This window comes from Schistocerca cancellata, chromosome 7 (genome assembly GCF_023864275.1).
Source record: "Schistocerca cancellata isolate TAMUIC-IGC-003103 chromosome 7, iqSchCanc2.1, whole genome shotgun sequence".
NCBI lineage: Eukaryota > Metazoa > Arthropoda > Insecta > Orthoptera > Acrididae > Schistocerca > Schistocerca cancellata.
In genome coordinates, this window is record NC_064632.1 from 407273626 (window position 1) to 407299297 (window position 25672).

General features: G+C 42.1%; 1 protein-coding gene across 1 annotated transcript in view; it reads right to left on the reverse strand.

Moving 5' to 3' along the window:
- Positions 1-25672, reverse strand: part of LOC126092794 (putative neural-cadherin 2) — a 192409-nt gene that overhangs the window by 59031 nt on the left and 107706 nt on the right. The window contains exons 8-12 of the mRNA XM_049908523.1: positions 10512-10748; positions 2442-2588; positions 1651-1956; positions 492-765; positions 353-392 (exon numbers count right to left, since the gene is read on the reverse strand). Of these exons, the coding sequence (XP_049764480.1) occupies positions 353-392; positions 492-765; positions 1651-1956; positions 2442-2588; positions 10512-10748 (1004 nt within the window). The remainder of the gene's footprint in view (positions 1-352; positions 393-491; positions 766-1650; positions 1957-2441; positions 2589-10511; positions 10749-25672) is intronic.

Below are 25672 nucleotides of genomic sequence, written 5' to 3' on the forward strand. Positions count from 1 at the left end.
GGCAGGCATGGGTAACAGTCAGTCAGTCCAGAATGTGAATGAGCCTGCTCTTAGAATATAGAGAACTTCATATACTTTATCATACACCTGCAAAGACATGCATTAACACAAGTTGTTTTTCATGCCACAAGTACACAGATTTTTAAGATGACGACTTGTGTTACTGGATATGTGGGTGTGAGCAGCAAATGTTTCTAATTCCTCAACATGAACTAAGAAAGAAATATTCTGCCATGATATATTACTGTATCTCTGCCCGTATCTGCAGTTAGATTAAAATGAAAGTGGACCAGAAATGTAAACACAAAAACACCGCAAATTTGGCTACATAGGCTAAACAGTCTTCACTCACCTTATACTGTTCATGAAAGAAAACCTCTTTGTATTTACATCTAAACACAAGAAAATACTATTGTGGTAATATAAAAAGAGCCTCTTTAGTGTAATATGATTACTCAGTATATGCTGACTGCATCAGAAAGAAAACTTACTTTGATCAAAAGTTACACTGAATGACTGCCTGATCTTATCATCTGCGTTGGGAGCCATTCTAAATGTGAATGGTGGCCCATTATTTCTTGAATAATCATCAGCATCTGCTCCAAGTATTTCTATAATTTCTGTAGGTGGTGTATGCTCATATAAAACAGGGTTATAATTCTCCAGGAGATGTGGTGGATTATCATTAACATCTTCAACAATGACTAACAAAGTTGCTGTGGATGTCTTTGGTGGAATTCCATCATCAACTGCTAAGATGTTAACCTGAAACATTAGTGAACAAAAGACTCTTGTCAGATAAGTTAATGTGTGTACATGATTTTCTTGCCAGAAAAAACAGTACACAACACACACATACCCACACACATAAACATCAGCATTTGCAGAGAACTGTGTACTGAATGATGGCAAAGGCAAGTAAGTTGGATATTAACATCGCATTGATGCTGAGATCATTAAAGATGAAGTGTGAACTTATTTGAAAGAGTACGGGGAAAGGAATTGGTTACAAGCTTTTCAAAGGATTCATTTGAAGTTATCCTTAGAGAAAGCATAAAAAACCTAAACCCAGACGGCTGAATGAGCATATGAGCCTAGCTTTTCACAAATTTGATGAAATGATGAAAAGCCTCAGACCAAGATTTCCTGCCTGTCCTTCGAAATTCACTTTTTACTACCAATAGTAAGAAATATTTGCTGTAGAATGAGGAAGGAAAGGCATCCACTATTCACTTGCTGGAACAGAAACGATTACAGCAAGATCAATGGACATGCTTTTATTTAATTTGTAATAGATCACACATCATACTTTCAACAAAATGTATAGATAGTTTACAAAAAGATTCAAAACTTCAGTTTCACTAATAAAGCAGTAGTAGTTTAAAAATGAGACCCCTGTGATTTTGTAAATCTTCAGATTCAGTCACTCGAAAAATTTCTGGCAGAAAAAACAAATGTGTGGTCAATTTCACATTAAGTACTGTTAAACGATATCTGCTTTCTTTATTCGATATAAGGACTGCATATCTCAATATTATCTTGTTTTTCATGTTATGAATTTGTTTCTGCAGTGTTTAAATGACATGGATCACAATGCTTGAATGAATGGACACATACTCATCAATATTGGAGATACTGCTTGCTTCTTACCTTATGCCAAGGACTGACTTCTCTATCAAGTTCTTTCCTAATCAGTATTTTGCCATCCTGATTGATGTAAAAGTGCTGCAAAGCATCTAGATCATATGAGATACTGTAAGACACTTTGCTCTTGCCATCACCATCAGGATCCTTTGCATTAAATATTTCAACTATTTTTCCAACTGCAACATCTTCTGGTAATGTTACCTCAGCATGAAGTTTCTCAAACACAGGCGTATTGTCATTAATATCTCTGAGCTTAACAGTTACCCAAGCGTATCTTGTGTAATATTGTTGTGATGTATCATTATCACCCTGAAATTTATAGAAGGTACATTGACACTTCATAACATAGTACTATTTATGATTAGAAGCAGTATTGATATAGAACAGTTGTGATCACAAATTGCACCAGGTAAGAAGTGTGTAGCTGATTAGTAAGGAAAACAGTATTGCAATTTTTAATTAATATCCAAAGTCAAAATCACTCAGAATAATTTTGCAAAAACGATGTTTCATGTACACCATAATTTACAGATTCAGATGTGGAAACAGCAAAATCATATTGGTAAATCTTTACGTAATTATTGATTTAATCACAGAGGACTATTGTGCACATTTTAAACACACACAAAGTAAGTTATTGCCAGTGTTATGTTAATATTGTTCTGAATGTTAATATGTTGCATGTAAATGGCAACACGCAGAGGTACTGGTAGCAAAATTAAGGACTAATGAATTTGTCATGCATTTCAATACTGATATCTATTTACAAGAACTGAAAACATGTGGAAGCAAACCTTATCAGTAACCTGTATTTGGAACCTCATGATGTTGCCATGGGTATCCTCATAATCCAAGGGTCGAATTACTTTGAGTGAAGCAGTTCCATCATTATTTCTCACAAGTGAAAATTTATTTGAACCGTAGCCACTATTTTCGACAACCTAAAAAATGAAATTGACAAAATTTTTAGTGTGAAACTAGTATCCTCTTGTATATGAAACACAATTGTTAAAGAAATTATTGCATCTTCGGTAAAATCCCTGACACAGCTAACATTTGTTATCTTCTATTCAGTGTGCAAAAGTGGTATAATTGACAAAATTGGTTTTATAAATGGATCAACTTAATACATCAGTGTGCCTAAGTTTGGCCAAAATGAAATGTGCTTGATAATGTACACACATTAAAAAAAGTTTAGCATCGCCTTGATTCCCAGAGTTCCTAAAGATAGATGTTGACTGTGGATACTGTATCACAGACACAGTCCCTTTGACTGTTCAGACATGTCACTAAACCCGCTCAAAGATGTGAACAACCATGCATGAGCAGCACCAATTAGGCAGAGAGAATCTGACAGCTGATCAGTTCCAGTCATTCCACCAGGAAGGAGGTACACAGTTAGTGTTGTCTGGAGTTCAACCATGCCTAGATGGTCCATAGTGCAGTTCAATTGCATCCACATTGTTACTTTGTGCCAGGAAGGGTTCTCAACAAGGGAAGTTTTCAGGTGTCACGGAGAGAACCAAAGTGAAGGAGAAGATACAGAGAGACAGGAACTGTCGATGACATGCCTCACTCAGGCCACCCAAGGACTAATACTGCAATGGATGATCACTTCCTATGGATTATGGCTTGGAGGAACACTGACAGCAATACCACCCTGTTGAATAATGCTTTTCGTGCAGGAACAGGACATTGTGTTACAACTCAAACTGTGCACAGTAGGCTGCATGATGTGCAACTTCACACCCGACATCCTTGGCAAGGTCTATCTTTGGGAACATGCCACCATGCAGCGCAGTACAGATGGGCCCAACAACATGCCGAATGGACCGCTCAGGATTGGCATCAAGTTCTCTTCACCAGTGAGTGTTGCATATGCCTTCAACCAGACAATTGTCGGAGACATGTTTGGAGGCAACCCGGTCAGGCTGAATGCCTTAGACACACTGTCCAGCGAGTGCATCAAGGTGGAGGTACCTTGCTGTTTTGAGGTGGCATTATGTGGGGCCAACGTACACCGCTGGTGGTCATGGAAGGCACCGTAATGGCTGTATGATATGTGAATGCCATCCTCTGACCAATAGTGCAACCATATCAGCAGAATATTGGTGAGGCATTCATCTTCATGGATGACAATTCGCACCCCCATCGTGCACATCTTGTAAATGACTTCCTTCAGGATAACGACATCGCTCGACTAGAGTAGCCAGCATGTTCTCCAGACATGAACCCTATTGAACATGCCTGGGACAGATTGCAAAAGGCTGTTTATGGATGACGTGACCCACCAACCACTCTGCGGGATCTACGCCGAATCGCCACTGAGGAGTGGGATAGGCTGGACCAACAGTGTCTTGATGAACTTGTGGATAGTGTGCCATGATGAGCACAGGCATGCGTCAATGCAAGAGGACATGCTACTGAGAATTAGAGGTACCGGTGTGTACAGCAACCTGGACCACAACCTCTGAAGATCTCGCTGTATGGTGGTACAACATACAATGTGTAGTTTTCATGAGCAATAAAAAGGGCGGAAAAGATGTTCATGTTGATCTCTGTTCCATCTTTCTATACAGGTTCCTGAACTCTTCCAACCAAGGTGACGCAAAACTTTTTTTGATGTGTGTATAACGGCATTCAAATGAAAACTGGACACCCAACACAATGGGACTATAGAACTGTTACATTTGAAAGTAAACACCACGTGTGTTATGATATTTGACCCACTGTGAAACAAGATGATCAATTCCTGTTTCGTACAACATGGTCTGCTACTGACAGATCCACAACTGCACCTACTGTTGCTCTTCTTTGTTTGCCTGAAACTGACGTCCATGCATGTCTTTCTTCAGATTGCCAAAAATGTTTCCCAACCAAATCGCTGAAGCATAGCCTTCATCCAATTGGCAGTGTGGGATTGGCTTTATTGTATAAGAGCATGATTCTGTCCAGCACTATTCCTTTGCCTTTTGACTTTATGGTATGTCACAGTTGCTACTGTTGTTTTCACATTGCTACTCATTGATTGTGGTTCCATGCTTGAGGATTTTCATGGGGAAAGGGACCCTGCGACCCTGCAGTTGAAGAAGAAGGTTATCATCACCTTACTGGAACTTGTGTGAACATCTCTGGATTTTTTTGGCATGGGAGATATGAGATATTTCCACTCCTGGCTTGCTGTTTTCTCTCAGGAAGTCAGAATGCTGTTGGATGTAATCATCCTGTTGCAAAATAATGCCTGGCCCTGCACTGCCAATCAGACAAAGGCTATGTCTTAGCGATTTTGTTGGGATACATTGCTACATCCTCAGTACAGCTCAGATCTTTCACATCTTTGGCTACATGATGTAAACATTCCATGGTCCTGTTGTGTCAGATGTTTGGTTTTCATTTGACTGTCTCTCATACATATGCTGTTCAGTAATTTAACAGTGCCTTGCTTACTGCTTGTGTTGTTGTGGTTGGTACTATCTGCACAGTTTCACATTAACTATGCTAAAGTCTCCTCTGTGTATCATATCACCTACTATTAATAATTAACAAGAAATTTATGGCTAGTGTATCTGTGTTCAAGGAGGCACCAAGTAAATGAAGAGTTGAAGGTCTGCAAAAACAATTAAAAATTATGAGAAAAAGGGTATAATTTTGAAAAACATATACCAATATTGTGAGAAGATTTGTACACTGTGCAGCATTCTTTCAGAAATGATTGATAAAGATAAGACAAAACAGAGATTTTGCATGATGTGAAATCACATCAGAATAAACACTATTCACATGTATGAAGAAACATCTTGTGTGCTTCTGAGCACTACATAAAAAATGGAATTATGTATTTTACTTCGATAACCATGTTACAATAAATCCGTGAATGCCAAATCTAAGAAGAAAATCCAGTTAAGTCCAAAGTGAGACAATTAAGAATTAATGATAAAATTAATGACAGACAGACAAGGAAGAGCAACAGTGGGTGCAGTTGTGGATCTGACAGCAGCCGACCATGTCTGCTTTGTTTTAGGTTTTTATAATAAAGTTCTTTATACATTATTTGTTCAGTCATGTCTGTCTGGAATCGTTGTCCATGCATGTCTTTTTTCAGATTGCCAAAGATGTGACAATCACACAAGGGAAGATCCGGACTGTATGGAGTTTATGTTTTATTATGCGCTATTGGAACTTCAGAATTTTGAAACTTTTTAGCATAATCTACTATCCAGAAACACAACTCAAAACAGGAAGATCAATTTCTGATACAACAGAATGACAAGATCCACACATAACTCTAGGTGGTATTACGAAAAACTGGTTGGAGTGGCCGTGCGGTTCTAGGCACTACAGTCTGGAACCGAGCGCCCGCTCCGGTCGCAGGTTCGAATCCTGCCTCGGGCATGGATGTGTGTGATGTCCTTAGGTTAGTTAGGTTTAATTAGTTCTAAGTTCTAGGCAACTGATGACCTCAGAAGTTAAGTTGCATAGTGCTCAGAGCCATTTTTTATTACGAAAAAGAGAAAATAATTATCTTTAAGGAAACTTAAATGATAAAACAATTGATGAGTGTTTCTATGTAGATAATATTAACCATGCAGTATACAACAAAGAACATTTAATACGAAAATGCATTACACAAAAAATTGGTTAGCACAAAAGAATACTATGCTCCAATAAAACACTATGTAAATTCATAAATATTTTTTTCTTTTAACACAAAAGAAAACTCATTTAGAATGAAAATATTTATTTTCTTGGGTAAACAAAGACATCTGCTTTCTGCAGCTGTGATGTCACCCAGATTTACTGGCCTTCTTTTACTTAGAGTGAACAAAGTGAACAATGGTTACTACAGTTACTTATTATGTTTCGTCTTTAGATGTTTAAGTCAGTCAATCTATGCTTCTGATACATGAAAAACATTTGAGTTCCCAAAGTCCCAAGTTCTAATGAACAATACTGTAGTGACACATATAAGATTCCACACCTGTGATCTGGATGCATGGGGCGCAAAGATGCTAGCTTCGGCCGAGGTCTCCACACTCGGATGTGCACGCAGCCTCTCCATAGCATTCTCTACCTCTACTGGCTGCCTGATGGTTTACAGAGCAGGTTCCAGTCAGCCTCACTCTCTGTCATATGTTGACATTCAGCCTCTGTGTCTTGGACTAGAAGTACCGCTGATCCATGGCAAGTGTTTTCTTGTACCAGTATTCTTGAAGTAAAAAGGTGTTGTGTCTGTTATTATCCAGGTGTTCTTGTAGTCAGAACACACTGGCGATGATTAGGGTCATTTTTCACAAGGTTTGTTGTGCAGTTGTTTTTGCATACGGTTGTGACATTTGTCTTTATGTGATATGAAAGCTCTCCTTCAAACATTGGTGCAAAAACAGAAGAATTCTACCTCTGCAAGAAACAGCCCCACCAGTCATGTCATGTCTGGGCTGCAACTCTCCATGGCCTTAGTCGAAAGTGCAGTTTTGTCACGTCCAAGTCAAAAGTGTTATATGTGGATGTCATGGTTCATGATATTATAATCTGCTATCCCAGGATAAGGAAGTATGGCAATTACAAAACTTTTCCCTTGATGAGGTACAGTCCATTGCACAGTCGTATGAGGTCTCACACACAACTTGTCGGCAGCTGGAAGCATTGTGTGATGTCACGGCAGGGCAGGATGACCTGGCTACAGCCACTGGGTCTTGAAAGGACGATGTAGTGGAAGTGCAGTTCAGCTGATTTGGCAGCTTCTGTGCAGTACACAGACAGCATTCCAGCCGCTGCTCCCCTTTGTCCTTGTTACTCCCAACGTGCTGGATCACTGTGTCCCCAGTGTTGGGTCATCTGTTGTACGAGTAAGTGTTGGAAAAAAGGCCTTATTGTGATAGTCAGCCAGTCAGTGCATAGAACACAGTATCAGAGAACATGGATATAGACATCCAGGAAGTGTCATCACCAAGGCTGGTTCCCAATCGGGAGTCCAACGAGCTTTTGGTTCTCTCATTGCAGCTGCACCTACCGGTGGACACAGGTTCGGCAATTTCCTTGCTTAATTCCCAAACATATTCAGACCTTGTCTCTCCTCCATTGTCATGTGTAAACAGGAGCCTGCGGGGATATAATGAACAGCAAATCCCCTTGCTTGGTCAATTCACAGCTAACATTACCTATAGATCATTGATTTGATCTATTGCCTTTATTGTTGTTCACAATACTAGTTTAGGAAACCTTTTTGAGTTTGAAGCCTTTCAAGCCTTTGGCTTTTCAGTCAGGGACCCAATACAGTTGGTATTTGTCAATGTCCCTTATCAATAATTTGAATCTCTGTGCTCCAAATTTCAGATATCTTTGTGTAAGACCTAGAGTGTGCCACAGACTTTAAAGCCCATATAACCTTGAAGCAGTGTGGTCATCCTAGATTTTTTTGTGCTCAGCAGATTCTGATAGCTCTCCGTTCCCAAGTCAGTGCATAGAACACAGTATCAGAGAACATGGATATAGGCACAGCTGAACCAGCTCGCATCTCTAGGGATTGCAGTTCCCATTTCCTCTCGTAAATGGGCCACACTCCTTGTTATCATGACGAAAGCCTCTGGTAAATTGTTACTTTGCAGTGACTTTAAGGTCAGCATTAATTCACAGTCCATGGTTGAAACATACACATTGCCACACCCAGAAGAGCTGTTTACTCACTTTGCAAGGGTTCAATTCTTCTCCAGACTTCCAGCATATCACCAGTTACTCTTGGATAAGGAGTCCATGCCTATCATATTTCTTAATACACATTTCAACCTATATCAGATCAACAGTTAATGTCTGGTGTGGCAAGTGCCCCCTCAAGTACACTGTCATTACCGGATGTACTATGACTGACCATCTGCACAATCTCCAGGCACTTTCGGAAAAACTTCTGGCCATGGGTCTGCATTGCAGTCTACAAAAGTCTAAACTTTTGCATATAAACAGTGATGTCTGAATAAATTCCTCACTGCTGAAGAAATTGCACCAATTCGAATCCATTGACACTTGCTAAAGGTGTATGGAGATGATACAACAGACATGAGCAATGTGAAGTGATAGGTATGGCATTTTCAACGTGATGGAAAGGGTATGTGTAATAAGCCATGGCCTGGTTGATCCTGCACAGCTGTCATCTCTTGCAATGGAGAGATTCTTGATCAACTCATCCATGTTGACTGGCAGATAATGACCAGAGAATTGTGTGCAAAGCTAAATGTCAGCTGTAATGCCTTGGAAACGATGTTGGAACATCTTCGTTATCACTCTGTCTGTGCGAGATGGATCCTATAGATGCTTACAGTAGAACAAAAAACTCATAAAATGGAAATTTGTCAGGACCTGCTGGATCAATATGATGATTAAGGTGATGGTTTTCTGAACAGCATCATCACCAAAGCCGATACATGGTGTCACCACTACGAGCCAGAATCCAAAAGACAATCTGTGGAATGGCGACAGGCGAATTCTCCATCAAAGAAGAAATGCAAGACACAGCCATCTGCAGGCAAAGTGATGTGCACAGCCTTCTTTCAGATGTCATGGAGCATGGAGAAACACTCAATTCAGCACACTACAAGACAACAGTGACTACATTCAGCACACTACAAGACAACAGTGACTACATTCAGCACACTACAAGACAACAGTGACTATATTCAGCACACTACAAGACAACAGTGACTACACTGAAAGCCTGAATTTCCAGGGTAAGGCCAGAGAAGAAGACCAACTTTCACCTGCAACATGATAATGCTGGGCTCCAGACCAATTTTGTGACCACACAAATCATTCCAAAATTTGGCTGGACTGTCTTACCACATCTACCATACAGTCCCAATTTAGTTCCTTCAGCTTACACAGGACACTCCTCCTCTTCATGGAAGAGACAGCTCCCAGGGCGGTCATTTGGTTGAGTTTGCTACAGGAGGTTTTTACAGCTGTTGCATGAGGCTGTTCCCCACACCAAAGCCTTGGCTCACAGACAGGTGTACTGGCCCAGTGTTGACAGGGAGCTGGAAAATTTGGTTGCTGGATGTCCCCAGTGTACTCGTCTACAGGTGGCTCCCAATGCTAAGTTTTCCCCCATGACCTCCAGCAACCCAACCCTGGAAATGGCTCCATGTGTGTTTTGCAGGTCTATTTCTGAATGTGTTATGGCTGATTGTCAGTGATATGTTTTCCATACTTGGTCTGGTGCTGCTTGGCCATTACTGAAGTTATTATTGAGACCCTTTAAAATTTTCGTCTGTGGAAGGTCTCCCAGCTACTCTCATTTCTGACAAAAGACCTCAGTTCCTGCCCCAAGTATTTTGTGATTTCTGTGTGCAGGCGGGCATTCATCATGTTCACTCCCCTCCATGTCACCCTCAATCTAACAGGGAGGCCGAACACATGGTTCACACCATTGATACCCAGATGAAGAAATATCTGCAGACTTTCCTGACAAGGAAGCATTACCATTTTGTTTGACGGCCTACCTGATGACTCCTATTGGGCCCCGTAGCCCTGTCGAGCTTCTTCACAGGTGCCAGCCATGGATGCTCCTCCATCTCGGTTTCCGTCTGCCGTTATGTTCCACAGGAACAGCAGTCAGGGTGCATGGTTTCGATTAGCACCCCCACTAGTTACTGGCAACCACATGTATCAGAACAGCTGCCATGTCTACACTCCTGGGATGGAAGACCAGAAGGTCAGGCACCATCGAAATCACCTCTGGGTCACAGTTACTGGCAACCACATGTATCAGAAAAGCTGCCATGTCTACACTCCTGGGATGGAAGACCAGAAGGTCAGGCACCATCGAAATCACCTCTGGGTCACGGTGGGCACTCACCCAACTGTCCTGGCCACACGACATGCCTTGCTGGTCCTCCAGTTGCTGGATGCCACCAATCTGCTGGTGTTCCAGCCTCAGTTTCTGCCTGTGTCAGCACTGCCTGATAAGCCCATGACTCCAGAACCTCCAGCAGCAGCTCTGGTGCCCCTTCAGTCGGTGAAGATGGCCCTTGCTGGTTTGATGTCGCCTGTGTGGCCTTAGCTGGGAATGGAAGCACCTCCACCTTTCCCATCACTGGTTCTGTCATCTCATGCTCCAACAGGGGCCATCAGAGCCCTCCTTGTACCAGCCACTTTCGCCCGTATTGCAGGGTCTAAGCAGTCTGGGAGTTGCTCTCCCCTCTTGCCCCCAGGGACATGGATACCATTCCTAGTCACGGCCATCCACATGTTGCCTAGGGAATCAGCAATGCTCCACCCCAAGGTAGGAGGGGTATAGGGATCCACACAAGATTCCATACCCACAAGCCGGGAAAGCAGCTGTATGGCACACCGCAAGATGCTAGATCTGGCAGAGGCCTCCACTCTCGGATGTGCACACAGCCTGTCCATAGTACACTCTACCAGCTGGCTGATGGTTTATTGAGCTGGGCCCAGCCAACCTCACTCTCACGTCACGTGTTGACATTCAGCCTGTGTGTACTGGACTAGTAGTGCTGTCACTTCATGGCAAGTGTTTTCTTGTACCATTATCCTTGAAGTAATGAAGTGTTATGTTTGTTACTATCTGTGTGATCTTGTAGTCAGAGCATATCCACAGCACAGTTCAATAATCAGGACACTGCTATTTATTATGGTGTATACCAAGTCTCATATACCGAGCGAGGTGGCGCAGTGGTTTGCACACTGGCCTCACATTCGGGAGGAGGACAGTTCAATCCCGTGTTCGCCCATCCTGATTTAGGTTTTCCGTGATTTCCCTCAATTGCTGCAGGCAAATGCCGGGATGGTTCCTTTGAAAGGGCACAGCCAACTTCCTTCCCCGTCTTTGCCTAATCCCATCAGACCAATGACCTCGCTGTTTGGTCTCTTCCCCCAAACAACCCAACCCAACCCAAGTCTCATAAAAATGAGAACAAGGCAATTCAGAGGAACATGAGGAAATTATGCAGATCTTACACTAATGGAAAAGCAATGATGAGTATATTTTAATTTATAAACATATTTTAATTTATAAATATAATTACAAACAGCTATTTATTTAAATTTTACATTAGCATTATGCTGTAGATAGTGTAGACAGATAAGCAGAAAAGATAAATACTCCAAATGAAAAGAAAAAGTGTTTATTTTTCAGCTTCTGTAGTTCATTATCCACAGTAATGAGTTTTTCATTTATGTACCATACAAGAATTTGGTTATGTTGATGACATGGCACTAATGACCTCATGGGAAAATTTACAAGGCATACTAGGTAACTCCTGAGAGATAATCCATCTTCACTGGTGTCATGATAACCAGCTATACATTAACAAGACAAAAAACAGAAGAAATTCAGGCAACAGACCTCCAAGGGAAACCTGAACAAGAATGGGCAGACATAGGTTTGTAACATTCTCCTCTAAACTGTGAGTACAGTGTCTTCACCACTGCCCCACCTTACTCCATAAAAATAATGACTGACAAACATTTACTTGAGATACAAATAACTGGCATAGTATAACTGCATGATTACTTCGTTAATGAATGCACAAGGAAGCAACATGAGTTAAGCTACTTTGTTAGTCTTATTTCCTTTTTCACACTATCATCTGCAACAGAGAGTATCACTATGATGAAATTATCCAGAAACTAAGTGTTACTCAGTTAGTTATTTTTAAATCAAACAATGGAAAGTCCAGGATGGAATAACAACAATAATGGAAAGGATAGATAGTTGCTCACCAATGGAGGAGGCATTGGGTTGCAGACAGGAACTATGAAGAAGACTGCAATTGTAACATCGCACAAACAAAGTATCAGTATTTCAACCAACCAACTTCTATTCTGCTTCCACAAGAAGGAATATACTAAGGCACTGAATGACATAGTAATTAGTACAAACACATATAATAAAGGAATACTTTACAACACAGTCAAACTGTGAAGTATACAATTGTCACATAAACATTAGCAGGGCTGCCACATGTTTCCTCAAGTGAAATTCCCTAATATTTCCCTGATTTCCAGAAAAGCTTTAGCATTTTTCCCTGACAAATTTTGAGATCTCCCCCATGTCAACAAAAATCTTAAGTACTAACATCTTTTGTAATGAACTGTTTTTAGATGGAGAAAGCAAGCCAAATGATATATGTGTTTCATTAAGACCACTGTTGTCACGTATTTGGTGACAAAAATACACATTTCCTTGGAGTCACACGACAGACTTAAAATACTTTCACAGTTTTCAGATATAACCTCAGAAAAAAGTAGGCCTCTTGAAAGAAGTGTATAAGGCAGGGAAGAGTTGTGTAAACCAGCAGTATAGGTGACTGCCAATAAAATGTTGGTTCTACTATGTTCATTATTGTCAGTCATTACCCACTGTGTTATGTCTGTTATTTTACAGGTATTATGTAATTTTTCTTTCACGAAATATATGAGTACATAGCTTACAAACCACCAGCAACTGCTACAATTTTCTTCTTCTTATTGTCCATACTTTTTAAAACATAAACTACTTTTGAAGTGCCAAAATGTATTACAATAAATAAAATGTCTACAAAACGCCACACTGTACAATGTACTTGTGGTGAGACAGTTACAATTTCTGAAATCCATTCCCATGGCCTCAGGGCTGCCGAGGAGCACTGCAATCCTGGGTCCATGGCTAAACCATGACAATCCATCACATTACACCACACACAGACAGACCCAGCCTGTGGACAAATCAGTGAGACTAGATCCAACAGGTAGGGCCTGCACATTAGTGGGAAACGATGGCCTGTTCGGACGGAGCTTAGTTTAATAATCCTAGGACTGATCAGGAATCAAACCCACAGCCTTTGGATACGTAGTACGACACTTTACCACTGAGCCGCCTATGTAATAAAGGTTAATTAGAAGAGGAGTTAATACTAACTCTTTTTTGGTCGATCCTATTCAGATGTAGTAATGAGAAACACGGAGTGTGCTTTCTATTGTACACTCCTGGAAATGGAAAAAAGAACACATTGACACCGGTGTGTCAGACCCACCATACTTGCTCCGGACACTGCGAGAGGGCTGTACAAGCAATGATCACACGCACGGCACAGCGGACACACCAGAAACCGCGGTGTTGGCCGTCGAATGGCGCTAGCTGCGCAGCATTTGTGCACCACCGCCGTCAGTGTCAGCCAGTTTGCCGTGGCATACGGAGCTCCATCGCAGTCTTTAACACTGGTAGCATGCCGCGACAGCGTGGACGTGAACCGTATGTGCAGTTGACGGACTTTGAGCGAGGGCGTATAGTGGGCATGCGGGAGGCCGGGTGGACGTACCGCCGAATTGCTCAACACGTGGGGTGTGAGGTCTCCACAGTACATCGATGTTGTCGCCAGTGGTCGGCGGAAGGTACACGTGCCTGTCGACCTGGGACCGGACCGCAGCGACGCACGGATGCACGCCAAGACCGTAGGATCCTACGCAGTGCCGTAGGGGACCGCACCGCCACTTACCAGCAAATTAGGGACACTGTTGCTCCTGGGGTATCGGCGAGGACCATTCGCAACCGTCTCCATGAAGCTGGGCTACGGTCCCGCACACCGTTAGGCCGTCTTCCGCTCACGCCCCAACATCGTGCAGCCCGCCTCCAGTGGTGTCGCGACAGGCGTGAATGGAGGGACGAATGGAGACGTGTCGTCTTCAGCGATGAGAGTCGCTTCTGCCTTGGTGCCAATGATGGTCGTATGCGTGTTTGGCGCTGTGCAGGTGAGCGCCACAATCAGGACTGCATACGACCGAGGCACACAGGGCCAACACCCGGCATCATGGTGTGGGGAGCGATCTCCTACACTGGCCGTACACCACTGGTGATCGTCGAGGGGACACTGAATAGTGCACGGTACATCCAAACCGTCATCGAACCCATCGTTCTACCATTCCTAGACCGGCAAGGGAACTTGCTGTTCCAACAGGACAATGCACGTCCGCATGTATCCCGTGCCACCCAACGTGCTCTAGAAGGTGTAAGTCAACTACCCTGGCCAGCAAGATCTCCGGATCTGTCCCCCATTGAGCATGTTTGGGACTGGATGAAGCGTCGTCTCACGCGGTCTGCACGTCCAGCACGAACGCTGGTCCAACTGAGGCGCCAGGTGGAAATGGCATGGCAAGCCGTTCCACAGGACTACATCCAGCATCTCTATGATCGTCTCCGTGGGAGAATAGCAGCCTGCATTGCTGCGAAAGGTGGATATACACTGTACTAGTGCCGACATTGTGCATGCTCTGTTGCCTGTGTCTATGTGCCTGTGGTTCTGTCAGTGTGATCATGCGATGTATCTGACCCCAGGAATGTGTCAATAAAGTTTCCCCTTCCTGGGACAATGAATTCACGGTGTTCTTATTTCAATTTCCAGGAGTGTAAAATTCCACCAGAGCTTCTAAAATCATTGGGTGAAGTGGCAGCAAAATCACTATTCACAAGAGTCTGGCAACACATCATTTGACTTTCAGAAAAATATCATCCACACTACTATGAAAACTGCAAGAGATGACAAGCGTGAGAATTATAGCACAATCAGCTTAACAGCTCATGTATCAAAGTTGCTTACAAGAATAATATACAGGAGAATGGAAAAGAAAACTGAGGATGTGTTAGATGATGATAGTTTGGCTTAAAGGCCAAAGGTGGACATTGCAGTTGATAATGAAAGCAAGACTAACAAACATCAAGACAGGTTCACAGGATTTACCAATGTGAAAAAAGCATTTGACAATGTCACATGGTGCAAGATGTTCAAAATTCTGAGAAAAATAGGGATAAGCTATAGGGAGAGACGGATAATATATATAGAATATGAGAAGAGCCAAAATGGAATAATAAAAGTGGACAACCAAGAACGAAGTGCTCGGATTGAAAAGGTATGAGACAGGGATGTAGTCTTTTGCCCTACTGTTCAATATGTAGATTGAAGAAGCAGTGAAGGAAATGAAAGAAAGGTTCAGGAGTGGAATTAAAATTCAAGGTGAAAGGATATCAATGACATGATTTGCTGATGAAATTTCTATCCTGAGTGAAAGTGAAGAAGAATTGCATGATCTACTGAATTGTGTGAATGGTCTAATGAGTACAGAATATGGACTGAAAATAACTGAAGAAAGATGAAAGTAATGAGAAGTAGCCAAAATGAGAACAGTGAGAAACTTAACATCAGGACTGATAGTCACGAAGTAGATGAAGTTAAGGAATTCTACTATCTAGGCAGCAAAATAACCAATGGCAGATGGAGCAAGGAGGACATTGAAAGTAGACTAGCATTGGCAAAATAGGGCATTGCTGGCCAAGAGAAGTCTACTAGTATGAAACATGGGCATTAATTAGAGGAAGAAATTTACAAGAATGTACATTTAGAGCACATCATTGTTTGGTACTGAAACATGGAGTGTAGGTAGAAAAATTGGAACAGAAGAGAATCGAAGCATTTGAGACGTGGTGTTGGAGACAAATGTTGAAAATTAGATGAACTGATAAGCTAAGGAATGAGGTCTTGCACAGAATCAGAGAGGAAAGGAATATGTGGGTAACACTGACAACGAGAAGTGACAGGATGATAGGACATGTGTTAAGATATCAGAGAATGATTTCCACAGTAATAGAGGGTGCTGTGGAGGCAAAAACTGTAGAAGATGTCAGAGATTGGAATACATCCAGCAAATAATCAAGGACACAGGTTGCAAGAGCTACTCTGAGACGAAGAGGTTGTCACAGGAGAGGTGGGGTGCATCAAACCAGTCAGAAGACTAATAACTCAACTATTCCCTAGAAAGTCGTGCAAAGAGTTAATCCTGACAGGGTAAGGGACTGATATCAATAACAGACCAAGAATTTACAGATTTTTTAAATCTTCACAGAGCTGAAGGCTGAAGTTTGCCATTAGGTTTTGTGACAATTAACAACAGAGTAGACCATTCACCAGAGGACACAGGTGTGAGAACGTCCAAGGCCATAATTCAGTTGAGTTCTGATCTGACTTGCTCCCATAAAGCTATTGGGATTGGGTGGGAAAAAAAAATTACAACAAGGGTACACCATTAGTTTCATTGTCACATGAACCTTGAAACTGGTACACCCTAAACCTTCTGAAAACAGTGAGGAAAATTCCAAGCAGACTACTGGTGGTTGTTTGTTAGGGAACTTGATCCAGTAACATATGCACTTCATCAGAACCTAATTTATACATTATTAGACTATTAAACTGTCCCAGTACGGGTACCTGTTGTTTGTTGTAACTCACCAACTGACGAGAGAAAGGTCCAATAGCAGTGATCCAGTGTCCACATAGGTTTGAGAATTTACCGAAGTTTGTTTACAGCTACCACCACTTGGGAAACACAGTTCACATCCACGTTCATGTCTGATGGAGGAAGTTGGAAGTTGCACTCAGGAACAGTATGGCCTTTTTGTTTTTACAATAGTTGCACATTCTGGGCATGTGGCACGCTCATGCTGAACAGAATAATAAGGACATAATGGGAGACGAGCATTCACGAGCATTCATGGAGATCGTAATTGCATGGCCACAATGTCATCCCCCCGCCCCCCTCCGTGAGCTGAGGAGAAGCAACAGTGGCTACTTCACACTAAGCTTCTGTCTGACTTCCTGCTTCCCTAGATACTGCAAAAAACTGGGCAGTGTTCGACACCTCTATGAGAGAGAGCTTTTCACATTGTGAAGTAAGTTCCGGACCAAACATATTATAGCCATCGAATCAGCATGTGAGTTGCAGTATGCTTCAGTAACAAACTGGCAGTGAAGGCTAAGCCCATGAAGTTCCAGTGCCAAGCTCTATACAACTGTTGCAGCTGTTTTTGACAATGGTAGAACTCAGTGTGAGCACTAATAACATGACTACATTTGCAGTGATAAGTAGAGTATAACTGACATATTTTACCAAAAGAGTGACTGGCAGGTTCCGAAATAGGAGCTAGCTGACACAAAAGGTGATAAACATGAGGATAAATCCATGACAGAAAGAATGCCTTATGCACATTAGGGTCAGGGTCAGTGACACCAAATGCTTGGAAATGTTGCTGAAGGTGTTTTTAATATGCATCCCGATCTACTGCATTCTTCTTGTCATATGGAGGAAACAATGGGGTTTGCAACAAGGGCACTGAACCCAGGCTTGCCAATAATGTTACCAAATTTTTTTACAGACAACCTGCTGTTGGTTGATGAGAGCTCACTACTGTTCCACAAGGGATTGAAGGATTTCTTCAACTGATGCATTGGAAATAGTGAACCACAAAATGAAACAAGTGGAGCAGAATTCTATCCTCATCGTCAAAAATATTATAACAATGCACAAACACAAATTTGGAATACCCACCAACCAACTTCTATTTCACTTTCACATGAAGGAATATACTAAGACACTGAAAGACAGACATAATTAAGGAGTACATTAAGGCACAATTTAACAGTGAAGTTTACATTTGTCATAAAAATTTTAGATTGGCCCAATGCCAGTTTATATAAGGCTGTTTCACACGTGGTACAGAACTTGCTGCACTGTCTGTGCTGACATGAGGCCAGCATGGTCGTGCATGCTTTTTAATTATGCATGCTCACTGTACAGAATTACAGCTGCTAAAATATTTAAGATTTAAGACAAAGTCATTGTCTCAAAATATAAGCGGCAATCTGCTGGGATGGATGGTGGGGGTAAGGCAGAGGCATGGGGCATGGAAGGGGAGGAATAGCTGGATGGAGTGGAGGAAGGAGGACGATGCTGTGCTGCCTGGGAGCATGCAGGGACAAGGTGAGGTCATGACAGAGCTGCTAGGTGAGGTTTCGGGAGCTGTATGGTGGAAGAAGGAGGGGCTTGGGGGGGGGAGGAGGGGGAGGGGAGAAAAGTGGGGGAAGAACTAGTTGGTGCACTGGTTGGATAGAAGGCACATGTAGTTCTGGAGTGGGAGCAGGAAAGGAGATAGGTAGGTGAAGGCTGTCAATTATCTAAATATCTAGGGGTTACAATTATGAACTTAAACTGGATTGATCACATAGATAATGCTGTCAAGAACGCAAACTAAAGAGTGTATTATATTGGCAGAATGTTTAAAAGATACAACGGGTCTACTAAACCGACTACTTACACTATGCTTGTCCATCCTATGCTAGAGAACTGCTTGTGGTATGGGATCCTTACTAGATAGGATTGATGGAGGACATCAAGATCCTTACTAGATAGGATTGATGGAGGACATCAAAAAGTCCAAAGAAGCACAGCTCATTTTATATTATCATGAAGTAGGGGAGACAGTGTCACAGATACGATAAAAGGAAGCAAGTGGTGGTGGCAATCTTTAAAATAAAGGCATTTTTCACTGTGGTGAGATCTTTTGAGGAAATTTCAATCCCCAAATTTCTCCTCTGAACATGAAAATATGTAATTATAGCCAACCAACATAGGGAGATATGATCACCATAACAAATAGAGAAAGATGTAAGTGTTGATATTTCTCATGGGCTTTTACAAAGTGAAATGGTAGAGAAATAGTCTGAAGGTGGTCTAATAATTTTCAGCTTTACAGCCATGTTTCATCGACATTCTGCCATGATATTTCCAGCCCAGATACATCCGGCCATCTTCAGATGAGTAGACAACTATTGAGGAGCCCAGGTGCATTCACAATATTTATGCTGAATCTTGAACATGCAAAATTTACTAGCATCATCTGGCACAAGTGTGGGCCAGCCGTGTTGTGTGTGCTGCCCTCAGTGATGGAAGTGAGAGATGATCCAGTCAATGAGTATCAAATGAACCCCATCACTTCCACTGTGACTGGATAATTTCAATTATAGTATTCCATGGGACACTCGATGGAATACAAAAGAACAAAAATTTTAGGTCCAGTTTCCAGTTTTTGGGTTTCAGTAGTCAAAGAATCAGTGGAAATATGTCTTGCCAATAATCTTATAAATTGTGGCGACCCTCTGCCAGACAGTAAAGTGTGAATTGCAGAGTAATCATGTGGACGAAGATGTACAGGACTGGAGTTAGTGAAGGGTGAGGCGAAGGGGGTACAGGAACTTAAGATATGTTGTAGGGAGAGTTCCCACCTGTGCATTTCAGAAAAAGCTGGTATTGGTAGGAAGAACCCAGATGGTGCAGGCTGTGAAGCAGCTATTTAAGTGAAGCACATCATGTTGGGCAGTATGCTCAGCAACTTGTTTTTCCAGCTGACTCTTAACCAGAGGTTGATAGTGGTCATTCTTGTGGACATACATCTTGTTTGCTGTCATGCCCACAAAGAAAGCGGCACAGTAATTGCAGCTTAGTGGTAGAGCATATGGCTGTTTTCAGGGTGGTCCTGCCTGTGATGGGATAAGAGATGCCTGTGACACGACTGTAGTAGATGGTAGCAGAAGGGTGTATGGGACAGGTTTTTCACTTAGGTCTATTGCAGGGATATGAGCCCTGAGGCAAAAGGTTGGGAGCAGGGATTGAGTAGGAATGGACAAGAATATTGCGAAGATTCGATGGGTGGTAGAATATTTCAGTGGGAGGGCTGGAGCATCCTCGTCCACCCCTAACCTGCTATTTTTCTCACTCACTGGCTGATGTCTACTCCTTACTCTCCACCGTCCCCCAACCCCTAATACCACCTCACCCATCACAGCAGATTGGTGCTCAAGTGAGACACAGTCAGGCCTCTGCACCCAGAGAGACAGTGGCTATTTGTGTGTGTGTGTGTGTGTGTGTGTGTGTGTGTGTGTGTGTGTGTGTGTGTGTGTGTGTGTGTGTGTGGTGGTGGAGGGGGGGAGGGGGGAAGGGGGGGGGGAGAGTGAGTGAGTGAGTGAGAGAGAGAGAGGGAGAGAGAGAGAGTTGAACTAGGGCAAATTTGTTTATTTTCTACTTCAGTAGAAGAACTTTGCCTGAAAGCTTCCATATTTTCTTCTATGTAGTAGATGGAGTTGTAAATCAGATATGATTTCAGTTTGCAATGTAAGTTAATTATTTTTTTAGTGCTGTATGATTTTTCAGCAACACAGGTTTATTGAACACTAATTACGTGCAAACAAATCACAGAAAACAATAGATTGCGACACTTCTTGGAAAAAAAAAAAAAAAAAAAAAAAAAAAAAAAAAAAAAAAAAAAAAAAAAAAAAAAGACTTCTGGCTATTAAGGTACTCTGGAGATTTGCTGAATAACTCAGACATTTGTGCTGACCACTGTTACAATGACAGGCTGGAAAGCACTTTAAAATAAAACATACTGTTTGTGCATGAACATGCTGTCAATGCACTCACAATAGGCACAAGACATGGCCAAAGAGAGGCCTCACCATATTAGGAAAACATACATGTCTGTGTGCAAGTCAAACGTTGAAAGTGGAGATAACAGAGTGCAAAGCAATGCTCAGAAAGTAACCAAGTATTGCAAGACCATTGTAAATAAGTCAACTGGAGAGCATACAGTAGCCGTCAGTAAGCTGAGACATGTGAGGCCAAGATGGTGAATGGTAGTACTTAAATCTGCTGCTGTTATTTACCCATGTGACCTTGTGTTGGCAGACGTATCACTCTGCATTGCACCAAGTGACCTCACCATATACATGCATCATTACAAAGACCGATCCATCGATACATCAGGCACTGAATTACAAGATCCCTTTCCTCTTAAATAAGACCATAGAGCCAGAGCTGTCTTGGCTAGTATGGGGGTGGAAGTCATGGAGCATGCTGCAAAACCAGTGGTGCAGCTACTGATGCTGCTAATGGTAGAAGACCACTCCCATGTCTGGTGGTGGAGATGAAGGAGCTGACAGTATGTCTGACTTGCAACTTGCTGAAGGGGCTGTGAGTCTGACATCAGACATGGCACTCACTGGAGGACCTCTCATGTGATGTCTGGTCAGATCCATTGTGCTGATGTATGACAGCTGGGAATATCAGGTGTCTATCACTGGGAATGTCATGGAACCAGGCACTTCATATGCTTCTATCAATCTTTGGAGTGGGTGAGATGGGTTGTCCCCATGGTGTGGCAGATCTGGAGCCAGAGCTTGCTCTGGATTGCCAAAAGAGAACCAGTTCCAGCGCCAGCAAAGGATTCCTCTAGACATGGCCACTTGGACCAGTTGGTTCCCTTGCTGAGTAGAGATGTAGATATATACCCCAGATGGGATGTCATCTTAAAAGGTGTACCTTTTTTTTCTTCCAGCATTGATGGAGGCAGCAAGAAATCTAGCAAGGAATGATGATGGCAGAAGTTGGACTGGGTTTCAATCTTTCAACAGTGTTGCCCAGTATAAGGATAGAAAAATCAGTGCAGAATCAATAGAAGTGGACGCCAAGGTTGTTTCAATCTGTGTCTTAAATTTTCTTTCATGCAATTAGATGCTGGGTGAAATGGAGGTGTGGTAACATGTTTAATTCCATTCTGGGTGAAAATCAGCAGAAATAACTGGTGGATTATCTGTGATAAGTGTTCCTGCTGCTAATTCAATCAAAAAATATTTACAAGGACCTTAGTGGTATTTTTTGTACTGTCTGTTGAATTTTTATTTTGTGAGTGAAATAAGAATATGTGTCTATCAAAGTCAACCACATAACGCCATAGAATGGGTCCACTAAATATGCATGCACCCAGTTTCACAGCTGTGTAGACGTAGGCCGTGACTGGCACACTTGAGGTGGTGCAGTTTGCTGCGACTGCCAATGTGAGTGGTGCAGACTGCAGACACTGCCTAGCTTGGGATTTTTGAGCCACGTGCACTATATCTTGATTGATGTTTGGCCTATAGACATGATGTTGGGCCAGATTCTTCATTCTGGTAATACTCCAATGGGACCAATGCATGGGCTTTAACATACAGTAGTGTAGGACCTCCAAAAACACTAGTGACATTAGCAATCATTCTGTTTCAATAATAGGACACCTTCGAAAAGATGAACAACATGGAATCTTGATGGTGAAGGTGGGGGGGGGGGGGGGGGGGGGTGAGGCTGGAAGAAGAGTATGGGGCAGCTGGTTAGTACTATCTGGCAAACCTGTCTCAAAAGTGGACATGTCTGGAAGTGATAGGAAGCTCTTCCAATGACTGAAACTTCCTGGCAGATTAAAACTGTGTGCCCGACTGAGACTCGAACTCGGGACCTTTGCCTTTCGCGGGCAAGTGCTCTACCAACTGAGCTACCAAAGCACGACTCACGCCCGGTCTTACAGCTTTACTTCTGCCAGTATCTCATCTCCTACCTTCCAAACTTTACAGAAGCTCTCCTGCGAACCTTGCAGAACTAGCACTCCTGAAAGAAAGGATATTGCGGAGACATGGCTTAGCCACAGCCTGGGGGATGTTTCCAGAATGAAATTTTCACTCTGCAGCGGAGTGTGCACTGATATGAAACTTCCTGGCAGTCTTCCAATGACTGTTCCAACTGTGAACCAACATGGGGACAGCAGACAGCATTGTTCACCAAATTCCTTATCTGGAACCCTAAGAAATCTTGCCAGTGCATTGGTATTCCTGTGCTGAGCTGATGTTTGATAGTGACTGGATAATTGGTAATTTTGTAAGAAAAGAGCACAGTGTTGTAGCAACTGATATGTCCATTCAGGCAACTTTCACTTAGTGCCAGTTATGGTCAACAGAGACTTATGATCTGTGACAAAGATCAAATTGGTTGCCACAGAGGAAACTGATGAACTTCTGGGTATCGAATGTAATTGCCAGTGTCTCCTTTTTTATCTGAGAATGATGTTGTTGTCCCATGGTCAGTGTAATGAAGGTGAATATGAGAGGCCACTCCAAACCTTGTGAATACATACATAACTGTATGTCCCCAGTGGCACAAGGTGATGCATCTGTGGCTAACACAAGTGGTAAATGAGGCTTGCATGAAGTTAGGTGTAGAGGAGTTTAGAGGTATCACTTCAGCTTAAGAAATGTGTGGTGACAATGTGAAGGCCACTGGTAAGGGGTCCCTTTTCTCTGGCCATTTTGTCAATGAATGCCCTATCATCACACTTTGTTTGCCAATACAATATAAGGAATCTGGGATGGCACTTCCAACTCCTCTAAGTGATCCAGTTCTGCTTTAACTTCATCCTGTAAGGGTTAGGTATTAGTCAGGCTTTGAAAAACTTAGATACTGCTGACTATTTTACTGCCATATAGGTAAAAAATTAGAAGCCATTCTCAGGACTGGAGCATACTGGAGACATACAGAATCCACTTATGCATATGGAATTGTTTACTGAATTGCTTGGAACAAGTGTTGTATAGAAAATCCAAATGCTGTATATACACTGAGGCCAAAAGTATTTTTCATTGAGGGTTCTGTGATGGTAAAGAACAGAAGGCTTCTGGTTACTTGCTCATACACAATTTCCGAACTGCTTGACCTATTGTTGGAATTTCATCATAAGCATAAGTCTACAGCTTAGCAGCCACTGATTTTAATGATGAAGACTACAATCAGAGAAATATAGGCTGATTAGTAATTGTAATACCATGAACAGTGTAAGGCAGTGTGGTGTTACCCTTGAGTTTGTGCAGAAGTTTATTTGCACTGGTGCACTCAACTGCTGAAGGCTCGGTTGACTCTGAAAAACACCTGCTATGTGACCCAGGTGAAAACTCTGTTGTTAGACACTACAGTGTGGGTAACTACGTCTAGCATGTAAAGAAAAACAAATAAGACAGTTGGGCAGTCTATGAAAATCTTGTCTAGAGTGAGGTGAAAAACAGAGATGGTGCAGGTTTTGTTGTCCAACCTGCTGAGTGAGGGCTTCTCCACTTCCACAAGCTCTGTCCTACATTTATGCAATTTAATCCTCAGACTAACTACAGCATGTTACATTTGCCAATTTAGATGACAGTTCTGATATACGATACTCTGTGGAAAGGACAGCCTGATTACTTGTGAAACCTTGAAAGCCAAAGTCAATACATAAAACTTCAGCTAAAAAAAGGGATCTGATTGTCTGCTGCTAATGTGATCACCATGTCAAGCATTATTGATTCTGTGTATAATTGTACACAATAACATGTAAACTGGAATTATCTACTCAGGTGTTGTAGGTCTGTCATCTGTGATGCATAAAAACTGTCTGATGTTGCCTTCTTATGTAGGAGGAACTCTAAATGAGCAGCCAACATACACATTTTTGTTGCATCATGTTCACTTTAAAGTGAATTAATAGCAGTTAATGACATCAGTGATGGTTCTGGCATAGGGGCCAAATTCTGCATAAGATAACAAAAATGTGCATTTTTAGGTCATAGAAAACTCACTGTCGCTCAGGGAATTTAATGACACTTGCATGGAAATGAAGTGCTAAATGCTCTTGGTACACTTCCCAGTCTTCCTGAACTTCATTAAACAACTGGAAGGCCAATACTGCCAGAAGCAAATGTAGAGACACCAGATTTTTCAGATTCTGTATGGGCTCAGGCTGCTGACTGAGTTGTTGTTTCTAGAGCTCAAAAAAATCATTGTCCATCATGGTTGTAACATTTGGTAATTGGTCTCATAAGTCATATTCTGTAACAGAGTGGGCTGTAGCTCCAAACAACCTTCATCGCCACTATTGTATATCTGCTTCATCCCCAACATACTTTAGTGAACACCAATTAAGTACAAATAAATCACAGAAGTAATAGTTTCTCTCTTTCTTGAACTAAACAGAACAAAAGACTTATAGAGGTGGATACCTCTTGACTATTAAAATGACTCTGGGACATTTATATAACAACTCAAAGTGTTGGTGCTCAAGAATACTGTAACTTTAACAGGCTGTGAAGCACCCTAATAAGAATCACTATATCACTGCATGCATAAGCCATTGGTGCACTTGCTGTAGCCACAACATGTGACAAAATGGAGTATGGAGATCTCGTGGCATCACCAAAATGGATATGTCCATGTGCAAACCACATGTTGTCCGGTGGGAATTTAAATAAGTCCATCAAAAAGCATGCAGTAGACATAGAGAGTTGACATGAGAGACTGAGATGGTTCATGACAGCCCTTAAATCTGCTG